Genomic DNA, 22,403 nt, shown 5'->3' on the forward strand with positions numbered 1-22,403 from the left:
GTGCGAAGGTGCTCACCCGGGAGCAAAACCGGGGCCACCAAAGCAGGGCGCGCGAACTTTACCCACTACGCCACCCAGCCAGCTCCCAAATTTTTGTTCTTTTAAAGCAACATCTCAGCTCTCTGCCCCCAAAGCCCAGGGCCTGGCCCCATAAACTCCCTGGAACCCAGCCCAGGGTTGTGTCTACCTCCCGAGTGAACGAGGAACAGAAATAGAAATTACGCTCTGCTGGGGTTAGTATAAAGTTGCACACTCCGCGCAGCCACAGTTTGTATTTCATGTCACATTCTAGTTTCCCTCACCTACACAGACAATTCCGCCTTCTGCTTAAAGAAGTTGTAACCGTCCGCGTCTCAGACCTTCCTGGATCCAGCGCCCCCCACAGCCTCCCGCCCCGCCCCCACAGGGCCCAGCGCCCCAGCCGCCTCCTCACAGGACAGGCGGCTCCATCCGCGCGTCAAAAAGCTTTCACGTCATTCGTTTTAGATTTGGTAAGAAGAAATAGCTCTGCTTCGAGTATAACTGGCCAACACATCTCTACTTCTCTCCGTGGCACGGCTCAAAAGGACACCACGTAGATTCAACACTACGGGAAGGACAAACAGATCCGGAAATCTGAGGGGCGGAGGAGAAAGCCAGAACCTACGCCCTCAGGCCCCGCCCCGAATCCACCCCGCCCCGATGCGCAAGCGCACGTACCGTTAGCTGCAGACCCGGAAGCGGATCGTGCGTGACAACGGACGCACGCCGGTCAGTCTGTTTTTCTGGTTCGTACCTGCGCTTTCCGGTCCTCAGGCCCCCGCCCCTCACACCCGGGTTTGGGGTCGCCCCCTAAGTTAAAATCTTTCAACCCGCTCGTCCCTCTCGCTGTGAGTTCGTCCCTTTCGCGGCGTCGCCATAGACGTGCCGAGTCCTGCGGCTCCGTGCGGTCCGGGAGTCTGCGTCCGTTTCCGGTTAAAATCGCCGCGAGGCAGGTGCCCGCCCAACTTTTCTGCCTTCGCTCCGCGTAGACACCGACCGCCTCTGCATCGTTTTCCTGCTCAGAACCTTCCTCTGACGCCCACTCCCCTCACTCCGCCCAACCGCGTGGTCCAGTCCTCACGCAGGAGGTGGGTACATGCCCTTCACCCCCCTCCAGGGAGAGCAGAGGGGAACAGAGATGGGGAGAAAGAGGCAGAACTACTTGGAGTAAGAGGGCACCAGAAAGTTTAGGGAGAAAGAACGCAGGGATTGAAACAGGTTTCCTCTGTAGGAGGAGGAATAGAGAGGGAAGGAAGCAAAAGGATGAGGAGAAACGGAGAGAAACACAGAAATGCACAAAGGAGACAAGAGAACCAGAAGGACTCAGAGAGAGACAAATACAGAGAACAAAACACACAGCGGTGGAGAAAGTTAGGGACCCAAACCCGGGCGAGTATTGAGTGGATTGGATATGGGATAGTAAGTTGTGAAGTAGTACTGATTTGTAGCTTTATAACCTAGTTAATTTCAGATTTGTTGAAATGTTTGAATTATGCGGAAGAGAATGAGAGTTACAAAAGCAGGTGTTTGAGGAGTCTGCATTTTCTAATTATTGCATCAGAAGAAGATTCCATTTGCAGTCCCTGTTCACCCTGAGGGCAGAGACTTAGCTCAGTCAATTCCAGGTCACCTTCTTCCCTTTCAAGAAATGAGGGAGGACTTTCTGTCACCTGTGGCTCATGTCATTCTTTTTAAGTGTGAAGTATCCTCACACTTGTTTTACCTTTAATCTCAGAATCTAATGGACATTTTTTTAAATTTCCAAATTATTTTCTCTCTTAATTTTATTGTTCAGAGTATGAAGTAAATATGCTTTCTACTCTGTTTTATATTGGAACTGTTCTTTAATGTCTGTAAATAACTTTACACTATTTCACTATGCATCTGGTAAGGATGTTGATATTCTTTTAACACTCAAAATCTAATTTAACCAGTTTAGTAATCAATAGGTTCTTTCTTCTCTGAAACAATCTGTTAAATTAGTGACTTCTGAACTGGTCTCCAACTAGGTAGATGTTCCCCTCAAGACCCTTTTGTCCTTTCTGTGCAGATGTTGAAGGATGGGCTGGATTAATGTAGAACTTTCTTCCCACAGAGCCCATCTGTTCATGATGAACGGATTGCTCAGAACTCATTTTCTCCAGGTGACCCTTTTTCATGTTTTTCAGGCCTAATAACTATTTTTAATTTCATATTTTTTAAATATTTTTCTAGAAAAGAGAAATTAAATGCTTGGGTTTGATTAAACCCATGAACGAGAAGCTTCTCCTGCTCAAGAATATGAAAGGCAATCTGGAATTAGAACAGAGCCTTTCTACTGTTCTATCCAGGCCACCACTTACACCCAGCTCTGCTCACTGAACTCAGACCTCTTCAGGGTAACTTGGTAAACTTTCTCCCCCTCTGAGCCTCAGTGCCCCCACCTGTAACATGGAGATGATAGAGTAGGCCAGGAATTCTGAGTCTGAGCAAATGGGATCCCTGGAATGATTTTCAGAATTGGGCATGTGTCTGCATTTGGCAGTTCTCTGGGAGATGGTGCCCAGTTATATTTAGAACTTGAAATGTGTCCCAGTCTTCCAAAAAAAGTGAAAACCACTAAGAAGGCAGGGGCAGAGGCTCAGAGAGAGAGACATGCCTCTCTTTCAGCTTCTCTCTCTGTTGGTATCACAGATAAATCTTAAGTTTGATTGTATCATCTTTTGGTATTAAACCCTCATATAGTTTCCCATCACCCTCAGAACAAAAAGTCTGAACTCCTCAGAGTAGCTACTTCAGGAAACCCTGGAGCTTGGTGGCTCTTCAGAATTGTTCCAAATTGAGGGAAGGGACAGGCTTCCATATCCTGCATCAACCAATCATTGAATGCTGGCTGTCTAGGGAAGAGCTAAAAAAAATTGGATGAGGCAGTTTCCTTTGGCTGAGTGCCAAGTGGACAAAGGACAATGCAGTTGCAGCAGAGTGTGTGGGTTTCAGTAGGAGAGGAGGGCTTTCTGGAGAACTGTGTGAAAAACTCACTTGTGGGTCTCTGTATGGAGTTTATTGCCCCTGCTCCCTCCTGTTACAGTGGGCAGCAAAGGGCCGTCTGTCCCCTGTATTGAGGTTCTCCCTATGTGTATACTTGTGGCAGAGGAAGGGGGTGTGTTGATTCTAAGCATTGAACAATGTGTTTTTGTCATACAGAATAATCTAACCTGAGAGTCCCAGAGGAAGAAGAAAGAAAAAGGGAGGAATGGCTCTTTCTAAGGTAAAAGTCATAATCTTAGTTGATTTTTCTGTTTTCTCCTTTCTAAACTGCCTCATTTTGGCCTTACTATTATAGTCTGTCTGTGAAGTATCCTGCCTAAAATGTTGACTCTCACACAAGGCCTTGCCTTCTCATCTCTATGCAGATTCCATCTCATTGTGACCCGTGACCTGGAGCTTAGGAAGAGGCTCCTTTTAGGGGATCATCCTGTGAAGGGTTGTCTACCCAGGCATGGATTGGAGATGGGGAGTAGGCTCTGTGGTGTCAGTGAGGCTGGACAGTAAGGATTGTGTAGGGGACCCCTCTGGATGCCCTTTCAGCTCTATGTAAACCGGGATTAAAACAGACTCCTTAAGTAAGTGATGTATTAACGTGCACAAGTGACTGGAGACCTCTGGAAAAGAAGACTGATGGGGGAAACTTGCTTTGTCTGATGTTATAAACACTTGAAGTGAATCTGTGTTTCTGACTGCAAAATATTAATACTTTGGAATAGAATATGAAGATCAGAAATAGAAATAAAGAATAGAAAGAGTGTTTTATGACACAATTAGTTTTTAAAAGGTAGAGTCAACCTAATTGTCTAACAGTAAGGGTTCTTTATTCACAGCACATCCATCTCACAAAGACCCTGGTATTCGTTCAGGGACTCTGCTGCAGTAGGTGTTTTAGATAAAAATGGTTAGAATTTAGCCAAGACATAGGAACAGAACTTCCTGTCATCAGAGAGGCTGGGGCCAAACTTTGATTCCACTAATTGTTGTTAAACGTTATACTTTTTTGTATTAAATATTTCATGTGTGTGTTTTTGTGGTTAAGTTCCACACAGTGATGCAGTGTAGAGACTAGGAAGTAAAATATCCCCTGCCCTGTCACGTGTTCCACCATCACTTACTATCTCTGTCAGGAACTACTGTTAGTTCTCCTTGGTGCAAATCTTGTAAAAATGCATTTACATATCATAATGTGATTTTAGAAAATATTCTTCGGTAAATGTTTTGTTAAGATATTTTCTGCAAATTTAAATATTGAGATGTCATGTTTGGGAGTTGTTTTCATGATAGTAAACATAGAGATAACTTGCTTTTTATATCCTCATTGGAACATTCTCTTAATGAAGACACATGGGTAGTTTACAGTTTTTCACTGTTGTAAAAAATGCCTTAGGGCTGCTTCTGGCAGGCCGACTTCACTACAGATGTCTGAGGATTTTTCCAGTTGGGCGGTATGACCATGGTTTGCTGGGTTAATGATGGTGTTCCTGAGGAAGCACTTACTAAAGAAAGATTTTATTTTTTTTATTTTTTTTATTTTTTTAAAGATTTTATTTATTTATTTTTTCCCCCCAAAGCCCCAGGAGATAGTTGCATGTCATAGCTGCACATCCCTCTAGCTGCTGTATGTGGGATGCGGCCTCAGCATGGCCGGAGAAGCGGTGCGTTGGTGCGCGCCGGGGATCCGAACCCGGGCTGCCAGCAGCAGAGCGCACGCACCCAACCGCTAAGCCACGGGGCCGGCCCTAAAGAAAGATTTTAAATCAACTATCTTAAACATACTTAGAGAGCTAAGGAAACCATGAACAAAGCGCTAAAGGAAAGTAGGAGAACAATGTTTCAACAAATAGAAAATATCAATAAAGAGGAATTATAGAAAAGGGATGAAATAGAAATTCTGGAGCAGAAAAGTAAAATAACTGAAACTGAAAATTCACTAGTAAGGATGCCAAAAGACCATAAACATGAAAAAGGACAAAGTTGGAGGATTTATAATTCTCAACATCAAACCTTACTACAAACCTAGAGTAATCAAAACTGTGGTTCCAGCAGGAGGATGGAAACATAGATCAGAGTGATAGAACTGAGAGTCTACAAGTAAACCCATCCATCTATAGACAGTTTCTTTTTTACAGTGGTGCCAAAAACATTCAATGGGAAAAGAATAGTCTCTTAACTGGTGCTGGGAGAATTGCATATCCACATGAAAGAGAGTGAAATTGAACCTCTACCTTTTACTATGTAAATAAATCAATTCAAAATAAAGACTAAATATAAGAGCTAAAACTATAACACTCTTAGATGAAAACATAGGGGTAAATCTTGATAGCCTTGGGTTTGGTGGTGTATTTTTAGATACGACACCAAAAGCAAAGAAAGACAAAATAGACAAATTTGCCTCCATCGAAATAAAAAGTGTTTGTGCATTGAAGAACACTGTTACTAAGTGAGAACATAATCTACCAAATGGGAGAAAATATTTGCAAATCACGTATCTGGTCAGGGTCTAGTATCCAGACTATGTGAAGAACTCCCACAACTCAATAACCAAAGTACAAAGAACTGAATTAAAAAATGGTCGAAGGACTTTAGTAGACATTTCTCCATAGAAGATATACGGTGACCAACGAGCACATGAGAAGATGTTCACTGAAATTTGTCATCAGGAAAATGCAAAATCAAAACCACAATGAGCTATCATTTCACACCCAATAGGATGACTATACTAAAACAGAAAATAACAAGTGTTGGTAGGGATGTGGCGATACTAGAATCCTGATACATTGCTAGTAAAATGGTGTAACCACTGTGAAATACAGTGTGGCAGATCCTTAAAAAATTAAACCATGTGACTTAGTAATTCCACTCCCATGTATATACCCAAAATAATTGAAAACAGGTATTCAGAAACACACTTGTACATGAAAGTTCATAGCAGCCCTATTAAGATTAGCCAAAATGTGGAAATAACCCGAATGTCCATCAAGGGATGAGTGAGTAAATATACTGTGGTATAATTATATAATGCAGTATTATTTGTCCACAAAAAAGGAATGTAATACTGATACACACTACACCATGGATGAACCAAAAACATTCTTCTAAGTGCAAGTAGCCACACACAAAAGGTCACATTTCATTCCATTCTATTAATAGGAAAATATCCAGAATAGGTAAATTCATAGACATGGAAAGCATGTTAGTAATTACAAGGGACTGAGGGAGAAGGGGAATGGGAATCAACTGCTTAATGGGTAATGGATTTCCTTTGGGATGATAAAGATGTTTTTGAACTAGAAACAGGTGAGATTTGTACAACATTGTGAATATACTAAAAGCCACTGAATTGTACCTTAAAATAGCTAACTTTGTTATGTGAATTTCACCTCAGTTACAAATAATAGAGAAATATAACTTGCTCAAAATTATCTTACATGGATCAGTGAGAACACTCCCTCCAGCAGAGTCAATCCTTACGCATGTCTCCTTGTCTCCCTTTGTGTCAAAATAAGAACTTTGTCCCTGTTGACATGGTGAAATGTGCTTTCCTTGCAGGGACAGTTGGCCTTCAGAGATGTGGCCATAGAATTCTCTCGGGAGGAGTGGGAATGCCTGAACCCTGCTCAGAGGGCGTTGTACAGTGATGTGATGTTGGAGAACTACAGGAACCTGCTCTCCCTGGGTGAGGATAATTTCCCTTCTGAAGTTAACTACTTTTGTATATCTTTGTGTTTTCCCTTGAGAGTCTCTTGGGAGCCCCTAATTTCCTTGTCTGAGTTTCAAATCCCTATTCTTGAGAGAGTGATTGAAGCTGTTTGGATTCAGAAAGGAAAGGCTTCCTAGTGTGGCACATGGGCTCTAACTTCCCCTTTCTTCAGAAGTTCTGTACATGTTGTGCTTGGTTAGTGGTGGTTGCAGAACACCAGCAGTCATAAATGATCTTATGGGATTACTTATGATTACATAAGTAATCTTATGGGAAATTTTTAAAAATATCTGACTCTGTGGTTCTACCCTTGTACTTTGGATTCAGTAGTTCTTGGGAGAGAGCTAGATACCTGCATGCTTAAAATAACCCCTTAGCATTCAGAAGGAAGTAATCAGCTGACTGATTTTTGAAATACTTCTCTAGACCCATCTATAATGTCCTCTCTTACTGAACAAAGAGCGGAGAGCTGAGAAAAGTATAGCACATCAGGTTCTTTTTTTCTTTGTAAGTTGAAATCTCTCTTGAGCACAACATTATCTCCATTTTGGAGCAAGGGAAACAGCCCTGGACTCTGAAAAGTGAAGGGAGAATAGGAAAAAATGCAGATAGATGGGAATGTATGGCGGTATGAACACAAGTAAGAGCTCAGATGGGCACAGAGTGAGCTGCTCCATTAAATATTGTTTAATATTCAATATTTTCTTTCAGCTGGGAAAGATCTGTGGGAAAATAAAAGTTTATTTCTTATAAACTCTCAAAGGAAATCTCTCCCCTGCCAACACCAACACACACACACTTACCACTGTGTTATTCAAATGTGTAAAAGTTTAAAATCACACTCTACCATGATGGTCCGTCTCCTGCAGAGGCAGGCAAAGATTTATCATGACATTCAACACTAATATCTGGCCCCTCTGACCACTTTGGTCCCTTGGTTTGAGGGAGACCAAGATGGCTGTCTCTATGGAGTCTTCTTTCCCCTTGATCTCTCTTGCTTCTCAGTCCATAGAGATCAGAGCTGAGGCCTCTGTAGTCCTGACCTATTCAGTTTGCATTCACATTTTGTGTCCTTGGGAGATCTTCTCAGGCGATAGGCAGACAAAATAGCTGCTGTTCCATAGTGTCTGGGGTTCCATGAAACTCCCTGGGCTGTGTCAAGCCCTGCCTGCCTGTTTAGGCCCCTCAGCCATCTCTTCAGTTCTCTTTTTGCCACAAGTGTGGAAAGAGCAATAGGATTTGAGATTGTTTTTACTGAGCAGTAATATAAAGACTAGACACTGAGATCCTCTCTTTGGTCCCCATTGCTACATGGGAGTATATCTCAGTCTTGCAGGCACTCACCCCACAGACTGTAGGCACGTTACACAGCCCCTTCTCCAGAACCCCACAAAACCTGACTCTGTGATTTTACTCCCATACCTTATATTTTTCTCCCTCTTTCTGCTGTGTCAAGGAACATAGAAAGACTTTGGTCTTCCTGATTTCTTATTCTCCTCTAAGATCTTGCCTCTGAAACTTGCTTTTGAAATACACATTCTAAGGGTCTGAAGTTTCATCCTCTTTTTCTGCTGTGATAACCCACCTTTAGGTGATGGACAACTTCTGGTGGACTCTCCCATGGAGGGTGTTTACTGGGTAACAGAAAATTCTTGAAGGAGAGCACTGATTAATATGTTACAGTATTATCCTGCTGCATACAGAAGTGCCTATTGAACCCCCTGGGAGAGTGGTCAGCATGTCCCGGGATACTGACATAGAAGGTATTGGGAGAGCCTAACTGATAAGTGCCTCCAGTTGTCTTTCTGCTTTTTTTGGAATTTAACAATGCCTCCCTAAGGCAGTGGGACATAGTTGATCAGATAATATGATCATCTCCTGTGAGCCCACAATAAAAGGTGTAGTAACTTAACTAAAGAGAACGCTGTCCAGGTTCACAACCTAGTATCTATGAGACTATTGACTAAACCACTGTGTATGCCACATTGTTTATCCCCTGTGTGTGCTCTTGTTCATTCACCCTCGACAAATACAATTTTGACACATCTTATTGAGGAAGTTCATAAAGTCGAATAATGCCTACATTTTTTAAGTCTACTGTAATTTCTTTTGTTTAAGCCACTGTCATCTTGCTAATTTCATTGTTATAAATAACATTTTTTATTTGTTTAATTACCAGTTCCATATTTTTGATGATATCCATAGTGTTCTTTGTTTTACATTTGCAATTGGTGAGGTCATGGAATGAAGACTTTTATATATTTTATAGAATTTCTTTCTTGAGTGTTTATGACTCAACATTTCCCCAAAACCTGTGTAACCTCCAGAATTTTTTCTTTTTTCATTTTCTTTGTGAGGAAGATCAGCCCTGATCTCTTTTTTGCTGAGGAAGATTGGCCCTGGGCTAACATCCATGCCCATCGTCCTCTACTTTATATGGGACACCACCACAGCATGACATGACAAGCAGTGCGTCAGTGCACGCCTGGGATCCGAACCAGTGAACCCTGAGCCGCTGCAGCAGAGTGCACGCACTTAACTGCTGTGGCACTGGGCCGGCCCCAGAGTTTTTTTGAAAAGATAGTCTTAGTTGTTCCTTTTACTTCTGTTTCATATTACTTCATACCTACTATTAACGTACACTTTCATTTTGTAGTAGACTATTTTTTCAAGCAGTTTTAGTTTCACACAAAAATTGAGCAAAAGGTAGAGATTTCCCATATATTTCGTACCTCCACACTTGTAGACCCTCTCCATTATCAACATCCCACACCAATGTGCTACATTTGATACCATTCATGAACCTACACTGACACCTCATTATCACCCAAAGTCCATCTTCACCTTAAGAGTTCACTCTTGGTGTTGTGCATTCCATGGGTTGGTCCAATATATAATGACACATATCTTACAGAGTAATTTCACTGCACTAAAAATCCTCTGCTCCACCTAGTCATCTCTCCCTCCCTCGTAACCCATGCAACCACCGATCTCTTTTGTCTCCATATTTTTGCCTTTTCCAGAATGGCATATACTTGGAATCAAATAGTAGATAGACTTTTCAGATTATCTTCCTTCACCTAGTAATGTGCATTTAAGTTTCCTCCATTTCTTTTCATGGCTTAATAGCTCATTTCTTTTTAGTGCTGACTCATATTTCCATTGTCTGTATGTACCATAGTTTATTTATCCATTCACCACCTGAAGGACATCTTGGTAGTTTCCAAGTTTTGGAGATTATGGTTAAAGGTGCTGTAAACATTCACATGCAACTTTTTGTGTGGGCGTAAGTTTTTTATCTCATTTGGGTAAATACCAAGAAGCATGATTACTAAATTGTATTGTAAGAGTATGCTTAGTTTTGTAAGAAACTGCAAACTGTGTTCCAATTTGGCTCTACCATTTTGCATTCCCACCAGCAATGAAAGAGTTCTTGTTGGTCCACATCCTCATCAGTGGTTGGTGGTGTCATTGTTTTACGTTTTGACCACTGTCTTAATTGTACAGTTGCATCTCATTTTTACACTTTTTTAGCTTAAATCTATTGCTTTTTTTTTTTTTTTTTGGTGAGGAACATTGGCCCTGAGCTAACATCCATTGCCAATCTTCCTCTTTTTGCTTGAGGAAGATTGTCCTTGAGCTAACATCCGTGCCAGTCTTCCTCTATTTTGTATGTGGGACACCACCACAGTGTGGCTTGATGAGTGGTGTGTAGGTCCATACCTGGGATCCAAACCCATGAACCCTGGTCCGCCAAAGCAGAGCTCACGAACTTAACCTCTACATCACCGGGCTGGCTTCTCTATTGCATGTTTTAAACTGAGAATTTTTGATACCTTAAAAACACTTTTTAAATTAAGTTAGTGTCTTAGTCACAGAAATACCACTCAATTGGTTTGCCATAGGTTTTTATATACGATACTTGGCTTTTTCCATATATATTTACTTTTATAAAAATAACTTTTGAATTTTATCTTAAATGCACTGAATTTTTTTCTTGCTACAAATAATTTATTCTAATAATTATTCTCCCTGTCTAGATTGTCATGCATGTCTTGATATACTAACCTCATCTTCCAATATCTCATTTCATTTAGTAGAAATCTTAGGCAATTTTTTACACTCTGTGGTTTCCTCGTTACTCCTGTTTCTGACACTTGTGTTTCCAGACAATTTCTTAAGCTCTTGGAATTGCATATTTCAATTAATGCATGAAGCCTGTTTTGTTCCCTGTCCTCCTTTTCAATGAATTGCGTAAAAAGTCACCTGGTCCTTATTGACGCACATCCCATTGCTGTCCTAATATTCTGCCTATTATTGGCTGCTTATAGACCTCTGCCATGGATTGCCATGGCACTGCCAAAAATTGCTTCTAGAGTTACATGCTGCTACTGACTGCCCCTCCATATCAACAATTGTGTGCTCTATGTCATTTAGTAATATTCCTTAAGGGTATTATTTTCTGATGATGTTTATGAAATCAGAAATCATTCACTTTTAATCAATACTAATTTCTATTGATTCTTAATGATAACTATCTACTACTGCACATAGTAAGAGCACTTTTCAGCTGATATCTTTTATATGTTTTGAATTGTAATGTCAAAAGATCCAAGGGTATGATTTCAAATAATTAAAAAATTCTAGCAAAAAAATACTCTTATTTTTATATAACAAACAAGGACACTTGGACTAACAAACTTGATGTGTCAAAATTGATAAATTTCTATTTTTAAAAATATATAATATAGTTCATAAGTTATGTTTTACCAAATATAATCACATTCCTGAAGAGTTGAAACCTTGGGGAAAGCCTCCTGCTAACTTTGTTTCCACCATACAGCCTCTGTGCCCCCAGTCAGAGGTCATCATCTAGCACCCATGGTCACCCTCCATTGCTGGACCCTTGAGAGGGTTTTATTGCATCCACATATGTTTGTACAGAGTGAGTTCATCCTTTCTCCTCTTGATGGCCATTTTCAGCTTTTTGCTTTTGGGTCTTACTGAGAACAATCTTGTACATGTCTTCTGGAAGGTATGTTTGACTAAGTATATGCATAGAAATTTAATTCTTGGGCTATTTAGTTTGATCCTTTTTGGAGCAAATACTGGAGTAAATCTACATTCTTCCCGTAACACCACACTGTCTCCCTTTTTGATCTCTTCCTTGTTTGCCTCATCCCCAAAGTATAGTTCCTACAGAATGAGTCAGTATTATGTGTCTTGCTAAATGAGTTCCTCTCTTTTTCCAAGGTGAAGATTTTAACTGCCATACCACAATCATATTTTCATAGATTTGCAAGCACAAGCACTGATCCCACATTGCCCATTACTCCCTTCCCTTCACTTTTCCTGTTCTAATTCCCAGTCCTGGCCTTGCCACAGATCTTTCATTGTTCTAAAAGAACTCTACTGGTACCTCCATGTATCTTGATTTTGAGCACCTGTGCACCCCAGTATCCACGGGGCTGGCTCTCCTGCACACTGCATACATTGCATAAGGAAAGACCCCTACTCCTACACATGACAGCTTGTTCAGGACAGCAACATGCTCTAGTCACTGCACCAACATGTGCAGGACATGATGACTCATGCTGTCATCTGGGAATAGAGAGACAGTCACACTGTAGGTGACACAACTCAGGTCCTGTATCTCCCTTGAAACATTTCTTCCTAAGCTCTTGGTATTTGCTATGACCTGTTGTCATCTGTATGCCTGGATGGGCACTGGTGCTTAATGCTTATGAACATGCCATCTTAGTCTTCACACTCAGGCTCAAATCCTGGCTCTTGAGTTTGCTTTCTGTGTGACTTAGGGATAGATATATAAACCTCATGGACCATTTTTTTATATTAAAAATTGTAATGATTTACCTCAAGAATAGCTAAATAAGTTAATGCTGTTAGAGGGCTTAAAATATTGTATGGCATGTAGTAAAGACTGAAAAGTTACCTTTAGTTAATAAGATATGTCAATTTTCTGTCTTATTTATTATGATATTGACCTTGGCCTGCGTTATATCTTGTATGTTTTCTTACTGTAATTTTTCCATATTAATGTTTTCTCTGACCTTAGATAATAAATTTTGAAAGCACATCCTATATACTATCTGTATTTTTGAACTTACAACTGGATAATTAAATGATGCTCCATAGTTAGAGAGTTGATCTGTGTACTGGCTATTATATAACTGCAGGCATGAAATCATAATTGAGATTTCAGATAATCTACCCTAATTCTTAATCTTTATAATAATGTGTGTTTACCTGAAACCGATATTCCAAAATTCACTGATTCTCAACATATTTTTCTTTTTTCCTATTGTGTGCCCCTTCTGGAATGTAAATTCTTTCTTTAGCTCTTTAGGAAGAATTCTTTAGAATTCCGGAGGCTATTAGTTTGTATAACTGTGGTTACTTATTTTTTTGTGTGTGTGTGAGGAAGACTGGCTCTGAGCTAACATCCATTGCCAGTCCTCCTCCTCTTGCTGAGGAAGATTAGCCCTGAGCTAGCATCTGTGCCCATCTTCTCTATTTTGTATATGGGATGCCACCACAGCATGACTTAATGAGTACTGCATCAGTCTGCGCCCAGGACCCAAACCTGTGAGCCCTGGGCTGCCAAAGCAGAGTGTGTGAACCTAACCACTACACCACCAGGCTGGCCCCTAACTGTAGTTACTTATTAATGTACCTGCTAGATTTATCATGGGTTACTAAAATGTTACTAACACAGTACTATCAAAAATCTGTATATCACAATAATAATATACAATTTTTTTAGTATCTTTTTTCTGCATCATATCAACACATGTTATTAAACACAGGTTTTTGTGTGTGTGTGAGGAAGATCAACCCTGAGCTAACATCTGTTGCCAATCCTCCTTTTTTTTTTTTTTTCCTGAGGAAGATTGGCCCTGGGCTAACATCCATGCCCATCTTCCTCTACTTTATATGGGATGCTGCCACAGCATGGCTTGACAAGTGGTCCGTCAGTGCACACCCGGGATCCGAACCTGAGAACCCTGGGCTGCCGAAGTGGAGCGTGTGCACTTAACCACTTGCGCCACCAGGCCAGCCCCAATACACATATTAGTAAATGCACATTATTATAAAGAATAAGGAGTAGGGAAGACAGTCTGAAATCTCAATTATAATTTCATGCTTGCAGTTATATGGTAGTACATAAATCAATTCCCTATCTATTGAGTATATTTAATTCTCCAGTTATATGGACAAAAAATATGTATAGTGTATATCATGTGCTTTGAAAATTTAGGTTTTTTTGTGTGTGTGTGAGGAGATCAGCCCTGTGCTAACATCTGCCAATCCTCCTCTTTTTTTGCTGAGGAAGACTGGCCCTGGGCTAGCATCCGTGCCCATCTTCCTCCACTTTATATGGGGCGCTGCCACAGCATGGCTTGCCAAGCAGTGCGTCCGTGCGTGCCGGGGATCCGAACCTGCAAACCCTGGGCTGCCGCAGCAGAGCGCGTACACCTAACCACTTGCGCCACCGGGCCGGCCCCTTCTTTGAAAATTTAGGATCAAAGGTCAGATAAGACATTAATACAGAAAAAATTATTTAAAAATTCTTAAAATCTGTGTATCACAATAGTATTTGAGGACCATGCTTTAGAAACTTTATGACTATGTTCATTATAAGTATTATTTTTTGTGTAATTATGTAATTCAATGTAAAATATTTATTTTCCATCTCTATTTAATAGGAAGCCTTTCTGCTGGATTTGGAATAAAGGAATTATCACCAAGAGAGGACATTGATAAAGGAGAATTATACCATCTAGAGATATTGGAAAGAAATGAAAGCCATGGCATCAAGGATTTTGACCTCAGGGAAATCTTGGAAAATATGCATGAGCATGAGAATGAATGGGGATATGATGTAAGAAATTACACAGGAGTCCCTTTGACTCATAACAAAAATCTCACTTGTAGAATAGATCAAAAACAAAATAAATCCTCAATTAATTTTCCTCAAAAGCAGAATGTTTCTGTAAGAAATAATACATACCAATATTTCATGCATGACAAACCATTTATGAGGAGTTTGTTAAAACTAAAAAATAACATGAGCGAGGCTGGAAACAAGTATATGAAGTGTTTGGAAAACAGAACTGGATTAAGTTGGCAGGCACATCTGGCTGAACTGCAGAGATTTCAAACTGAGGAAAAAATTTATGAGTACAGTCAAGTTGAGAAGTCTGTCAACAATGGTTCCTCAGTTTCACCACTGCGAAGAATTCCTCCTAGTGTCAGAAATATTTGTAATAAATATAGGAAGATTGTAAAATATCCTTTGTTACCTACACAATATGGAAAAACACACACTACAGAAAAGTCTTACAAATGTAATGAGTGTGGGAAGGTTTTTAGCAAAAACTCAAACCTCATGAATCATGAGAGAATTCATTCTGGACAGAGACCTTACAAATGTAATGAGTGTGGCAAAGCTTTTAATCAGTGCTCGAACTTTACTAGACATCAGAGAGTCCATACAGGAGAGAAACCATATAAATGTAAGGTATGTGGCAAGGTTTGTAGTCAAAATTCAAACCTTGCAAGTCATCAGAGAATGCATACTGGAGAGAAACCTTACAAATGCAGTGAATGTGGCAAAGCTTTTAACCAGTCTTCAAAACTTATTCAACATCAGAGAACTCATACTGGTGAGAAACCTTACAAATGCGATGAATGTGGCAAAGCCTTTGCTGAGCGTTCCAGCCTTACGCAGCATAAGAGAATCCATACTGGAGAGAAACCTTACGTGTGTATTGAGTGTGGCAAAGCTTTTAAGCAGTGTTCACACCTCACTAGACATCAGAATATACATCCTGGAGAGAAACCACACAAATGTAATGTGTGCGGCAAGGCTTTTATCCAAAATTCAAGCCTTATGGAACATCAGAGAATTCATACGGGAGAAAAACGTTACAAATGTAATAAATGTGATAAGGCTTTTATCAAACATTCACACCTTTGGTGTCATGAGAGAACTCATACTGGAGAGAAACCTTACAAATGTAATGAGTGTGGCAAAGCCTTTACAGCACGTTCCAATCTTACTCAACACCAGAAAATCCATACTGGAGAGAAACCTTACAAATGTAGTGAGTGTGGCAAAGCCTTTAATCAGTGCTCAAACCTTACTAGACATCAGAGAGTCCATACAGGAGAGAAACCATATAAATGTAATGTATGTGGCAAGGTCTGTAGTCAAAATTCAAACCTTGCAAGTCATCAGAGAAGGCATACTGGAGAGAAACTTTACAAATGTCATGAGTGCGGCAAAGCCTTTATGGAGCATTCAAATCTTACTCAACATAAGGAAGTCCATACTGGAGAGAAACCTTACAAGTGTAACGAGTGTGGCAAGGCCTTTACAGATAATTCAAATCTTACTCAACATAAGAAAATCCATACTGGAGAGAAACCTTACAAATGTAATGAGTGTGGCAAAGCTTTTATCCAATTTGCAAAACTTACAAGCCATGAGAAAATACATACTAAAAAGAAACATTATAAATCTAATATATGTGGCTATGCTTTTATTCAAAGCTCAAGCTTTGGGGATCATCAGAATTTATAGTAGAAAGAAACCTTACAAATACAATGATTGACACAAAACTTACGCAAGTGTTCAAGCCTTACTCAACATCAGAGACTCCATCATGGAGAGGAACCATGTAAAAGTAATGGGCGTGTCAAAGCCAGTAACCAGGGCTCATACCTCACTTGATATCAGAATATACATCTTTGAGAGAAACCACACAACTGTAATATATGACAAGACTTATCCAAAGTTTAAGCCTTGTGGAACATAGCAGAATTCTTATTAGAAACCTTACGAATGTAAGTTTCATCAGCTTTATCAAAAATGTACACCTTTGTGGTTATGAAAGAATTCATATAAGATGGAAACCATACATATATGTCAAGGTCTTTAAACAATGACCTCAGTATACGCCAAGGAATTCATACTGGACAGAAATAGGACAAATGTAAGGAAGGTGATAGATTGTTTAACCAATCCTCTCAATGGAATACATGTAAGAAAATTCATACTAGAGGGAACTATTATTTTAATATTAACCAACCTCAGATGTTAATTTCCACAGTGAATTAAAAATTATGATTCTATTTTTTTTTTTTGATTCTATTTTTTTTTTTTTTATTGCAGTAACATTGGTTTATAACATTGTAAAAATTTCAGGTGTACATCATTGTACTTCTATTTCTGCATGGACTACATCATGTTCACCACCAAAATACTAATTACAACCCATCACCACACACATGTACTGAATTATCCCTTTCACCCTCCACCCTCCCCCCTTCCCCTCTGGTAACCACCAATCCAATCTCTGTCCCTATGTGTTTGTTTATTGTTGTTATTATCTACTACTTAATGAAGGAAATCATACGGTATTTGGCCTTCTCCCTCTCACTTATTTCACTTTGCATTATACTCTCAATGTCCATCCATGTTGTCACAAATGGCTGGATTTCGTCGTTTCTTATGGCTGAGTAGTATTCCATTGTGTATATATACCACAGCTTCTTTATCCATTCGTCCCTTGATGGGCACTTAGGTTGCTTCCAAGTCTTGGCTATTGTGAATAAGGCTGCAATGAACACAGGGGTGCATGTACCTTTGCAAATTGGTGTTTTCAAGTTCTTTGGATAAATACCCAACAGTGGAATAGCTGGATCATATGGTAGTTCTATCCTTGATTTTTTGAGGAATCTCCATACTGTTTTCCATAGTGGCTGCACCAGTTTGCACTCTCACCAGCAGTGTATGAGAGTTCCCTTCTCTCCACATCCTCTCCAACACATGTTGTTTCCTGTCTTGTTAATTATAGCCATTCTGACGGGCGTGAGGTGATATCTCATTGTAGTTTTGATTTGCATTTCCCTGATAGTTAGTGATTTTGAACATCTTTTCATGTGTCTGTTGGCCATCTGTATATCTTCTTTGGAGAAATGTCTGTTCAGGTCTTTTGCCCATTTTTTAATTGGGTTGGTAGTTTTTCTGTTGTTGAGATGCATGAGTTCTTTATATATTTTGGAGATTAAGCCCTTATCAGATGTATGGTTTGCAAATATCTTCTCCCAATTGTTAGGTTGTCTTTTCGTTTTGTTGATGGTTTCCTTTGCTGTGCAGAAGCTTTTTAGTTTGATGTAGTCCCATTTGTTTATTTTTTCTATTGTTTCTCTTGCCCGGTCAGATGTGGTGTTTGAAAAGATGTTGCTAAGACCGATGTCGAAGAGCGTACTGCCTATGTTTTCTTCTAGAACTTTCACAGTTTCAGGTCTTACATTCAAGTCTTTAATCCATTTGGAGTTAATTTTTGTGTATGGTGTAAGGTAAGGATCTACTTTCATTTTTTTGCATATGGCTATCCAGTTTTCCCAACACCATTTGTTGAAGAGACTTTCTTTTCCCCATTGTATGTTCTTGGCTCCTTTGTCAAAGATTAGCTGTCCATAGATGTGTGGGTTTATTTCTGGGCTTTCGATTCTATTCCATTGATCTGTGTGTCTGTTTTTGTGCCAGTACCATGCTGTTTTGGTTACTATAGCTTTGTAGTATATTTTGATATCAGGGAGTGTGATACCTCCAGCTTTGTTCTTTTTCTCAGGATTCCTTTAGCTATTCGGGGTCTTTTGTTGTTCCATATGAATTTTAGGATTCTTTGTTCTATTTCTGTGAAAAATGTTGTTGGAACTTTGATAGGGATTGCATTGAATCTATAGATGGCTTTAGGAAGTATGGACATCTTAACTATGTTAATTCTTCCAATCCAAGAGCATGGAATATCTTTCCATTTCTTTGTGTCTTCTTCAATTTCTTTCAGAAATGTTTTATAGTTTTCGTGTACAGATCTTTCACCTCTCTTTGGTTAAATTTATTCCTAGGTATTTTATTCTTTTGTTGCAATTGTAAATGGGATGGTAGTGTTAATTTCTCTTTCTGCTACTTCGTTGTTAGTGTACAGAAATGCAACTGAGTTTTGTATGTTGATTTTGTATCCTGCAACTTTACCATATTCGCTTATTACTTCTAAAAGTTTTCTGGTGGATTCTTTAGGTTTTCTATATATAAAATCATGTCATCTGCAAATAGTGACAGTTTCACTTCTTCCTTTCCAATTTGGATCCCTTTTTATTTCTTTCTCTTGCCTGATTGCTCTGGCTAGGACTTCCAATACTATGTTAAATAGGAGTGGTGACAGTGGGCATCCTTGTCTGGTTCCTGTTCTTAGAGGGATAGCTTTCAGTTTTTCACCATTGAGGATGATATTAGCTGTGGGTTTCTCATATATGGTCTTTATTATGTTGAGGTACTTTCCTTCTATACCCATTTTATTCAGAGTTTTTATCATAAATGGATGCTGGATCTTGTCAAATGCTTTCTCTGCATCTATTGAGATGATCATGTGATTTTTGTTCTTCATTTTATTAATGTGGTGTATTACGCTGATTGATCTGCGAATGTTAAACCATCCCTGCATCCCTGGAATAAATCCCACTTGATCATGGTGTATAATCTTTTAACGTATTGTTGTATGCGATTTGCTAGTATTTTGTTGAGGATTTTCGCATCGATGTTCATCAGTGATATTGGCCTGTAATTTTTTTTTTGTGTTGTCCTTGTCTGGTTTTGGTATCAGGGTAATGTCAGCTTCGTAGAATGAGTTAGGAGCTTCCTCCTCAATTTTTGGAAGAGTTTGAGAAGGATAGGTATTAAGTCTTCTTTGAATGTTTGGTAGAATTCACCAGGGAAGCCGCCTGGTCCTGGACTTTTATTTTTGGGGAGGTTTTTGATTACTGTTTCGATCTCCTTACTGGTGATTGGTCTATTCAAATTCTCCACTTCTTCTTGATCCAGTTTTGGAAGGTTGTATGATTCTAAGAATTTATCCATTTCTTCCAGATTGTCGAATTGGTTGGCATATAGCTTTTCATATTATTCTCTTATAATCTTTTGTATTTCTGAGGTGTCTGTTGTAACCTCTCCTCTTTCATTTCTGATTTTACTTATTTGTGCCTTCTCTCTTTTTTTCTTGGTGAGTCTAGCTAAAGGTTTGTCTATTTTGTTGATCTTTTCAAAGAACCAGCTCTTGGTTTTATTAATTTTTCTATTGTTTTTTTGGTCTCTATTTCATTTATTTCTGCTCTGATTTTTATTATTTCCTTCTTCTACTGATTTTGGGCTTTGTTTGTTCTTCTTTTTCCAGTTCCTTTAGGTGCATTTTTAGATTGTTTATTTGAGATTTTTCTTTTTTGTTGAGATAGGCCTGTATCGCTATAAACGTTCCTCTTAGAACCGCTTTTGCTGTATCCCATAAATTCTGGCATGTCGTATTTTCATTTTCATTTGTCTCCAGGTATTTTTTGATTTCTTCTTTGATTTCTTCGTTAACCCAGTCGTTGTTCAGTAGCATTTTGTTTAATCTCCATGTATTTGTGGCTTTTCTGATTTTCTTCCTATAGTTGATTTCTAGTTTCATACCGTTGTGGTCAGAAAAGATGCTTGGTATTATTTCAATCTTCTTAAATTTATGGAGACTTGTTTTGTGGCCTAATATGTGATCAATCTTGGAGAATGTTCCATGTGCATTTGAAAAGAACGTGTATTCTTCTTCGTTTTTGGATGGAATGCTCTGTATATATCTACTAGGTCGATCTGTTCTAAGGGGGCGCTTAAGGCCAATGTTTCCTTATTGATCTTCTGTTTGGATGATCTATCTGTTGGTGTAAGTGGAGTGTTAAAGTCCCCTACTATTATTGTGTTACTGTCTATTTCTGTTTTTATGTCTGTTAATAATTGCTTTATATATTTAGGTGCACCTACATTGGGTGCGTAGATATTTACAAGTGTTATATCCTCTTGTTGGATTGTTCCCTTGATCATTATGTAATGCCCTTCTTTGTCTCTTTTTACAGTTTTTGTTTTAAAGTCTATTTTGTCTGATATGAGTACTGCTACCCCAGCTTTCTTTTCATTGCCATTTGCGTGGAGTATTTTTTTCCATCCCTTCACTTTCAGTTTGTGAGTGTCTTTAGGTCTGAAGTGTGTCTCTTGTATGCAGCATATATATGGGTCTTGTTTTTTTATCCAGTCAGCCACCCTATGCCTTTTAATTGGGGCATTTAGTCCATTGACGTTTAAAGTAGCTATTGATAAGTATGTACTTACTGCCATTTTTTAACTTTTTTATTTTTTTTTCCTCAGTGTTTAAGTAGTCCTTCTCTGTTCCTTACTTCTTCTATACAGAATTGATGGTCACTTTAGTTTGACCTCTGTCTGAAAGCTGTACTTTTAACTACCCTCCTCCTCCTCCTTTTATGTTTTTGATATCATATCTAACCTCTTTTGTGCATTTGTATCCATTACGCTCTAATCGTGGAAATAGATAATTTTTCCTATTTGTGGTCTTCTTTTCCCCTTAAATCAGTCCCTTTAACATTTCTTGTAACACTGGTTTCTTGGTGACAAACTCCTTTAATTTTTGCTTATCTGGGAAAATTTTGATCTCTCCTTCCATTTTGAACGATAACCTTGCCGGGTAGAGTATTCTGGGCTGTAAGTTTTTTCCTTTTAGCACTTTAAATATATCGTGCCATTCTCTTCTAGCCTGTAAGGTTTCTGCTGAGAAGTCAGCTGATAGCCTTATGGGGTTTCCTTTGTATGTAACTTGACATTCTCTCTTGCGGCTTTTAGGATTCTCTCTTTATCTTTAATTCTGGACATTTTGATTATGATGTGTCTTGGTGTGGGCCTCTTTGGGTTTATCTTGTTTGGGGCTCTCTGTGCCTCCTGTACCTGGATGTCTGTTTCCTTCCTTAGGTTAGGGAAGTTTTCATCTATTATTTCTTGAAATAGATTCTCTGCCCCCTTGTCTCGCTCTTTCTCCTTCCGGGACACCTATAACACGGATGTTAGTGGGCTTGATGTTGTCCCAGAGGTCCCTTAGACTGTCCTCACTCTTTTAATTCTTTTTCTTTTACCTGTTCACCTTGGGTAATTTCTTCTAGTCTTTCTTCCAGCTCACTGATCCGTTCTTCTGTATCCTCTACTCTGCTTTTGAGTCCCTCTAATGAGTTCTTCATTTCCAGTATTGTATTCTTCATTTCTGATTGGTTCTTTTTTATATCTTCCATTTCTTTGTTGACATTCTCACTGAGTTCATCTATTCTTCTCCCCAGATCAGTGAGCATCCTTAACACTCTTAGTTTGAACTCTCTGTCAGGTAGGTTGCTCATTTCTGTTTCACTTAGTTCCTTTTCTGGGGTTTTGTCCTGTTCCCTTACTTGGAATGTATTCTTTTGCCTCCTCATTTTGCCTCTTTCCCTGTGCTTGTGTCTACGTATTAGGTAGGTCAGCTACGCCTCCTGCTCTTGGATAGGTGACCTTATGTAAGTGATGGCTTAGGAGGCTTCCAGTGTGCTTCCTCAGTTCTCAATGTTCCAGGGTGGCCCCTATGTGGGCTACGTGTGTCCTTCTATTGTGGCCTGTTAGCTCTCCCTATAGGTGCCCAGGGAGGCTGAGTTATGCTCCTGGCCAGCTGTTGTAATGCTCAGCTGCTTGTAGTTGTTGTGGGCCCTTCAGTCTCTTTATCAGGTGTGG

General features: G+C 39.5%; 1 protein-coding gene across 1 annotated transcript; it reads left to right on the top strand.

The window, feature by feature from the left end:
- The first annotated feature begins 719 nt into the window (after window positions 1-719).
- On the top strand, window positions 720-16,287 carry LOC101395448 (uncharacterized). The gene is given in 5 exon segments (XM_087422051.1): window positions 720-1,109; window positions 3,205-3,268; window positions 6,598-6,724; window positions 14,476-16,175; window positions 16,178-16,287. Coding segments are annotated over 4 exon segments (1,878 nt in total). The 5' UTR covers window positions 720-1,109; window positions 3,205-3,253; the 3' UTR covers window positions 16,214-16,287.
- The last annotated feature ends 6,116 nt before the right edge of the window (window positions 16,288-22,403 follow it).

Source organism: Ceratotherium simum, chromosome 33, assembly GCF_057802395.1.
Source record: "Ceratotherium simum simum isolate JZ-2026a chromosome 33, ASM5780239v1, whole genome shotgun sequence".
NCBI lineage: Eukaryota > Metazoa > Chordata > Mammalia > Perissodactyla > Rhinocerotidae > Ceratotherium > Ceratotherium simum.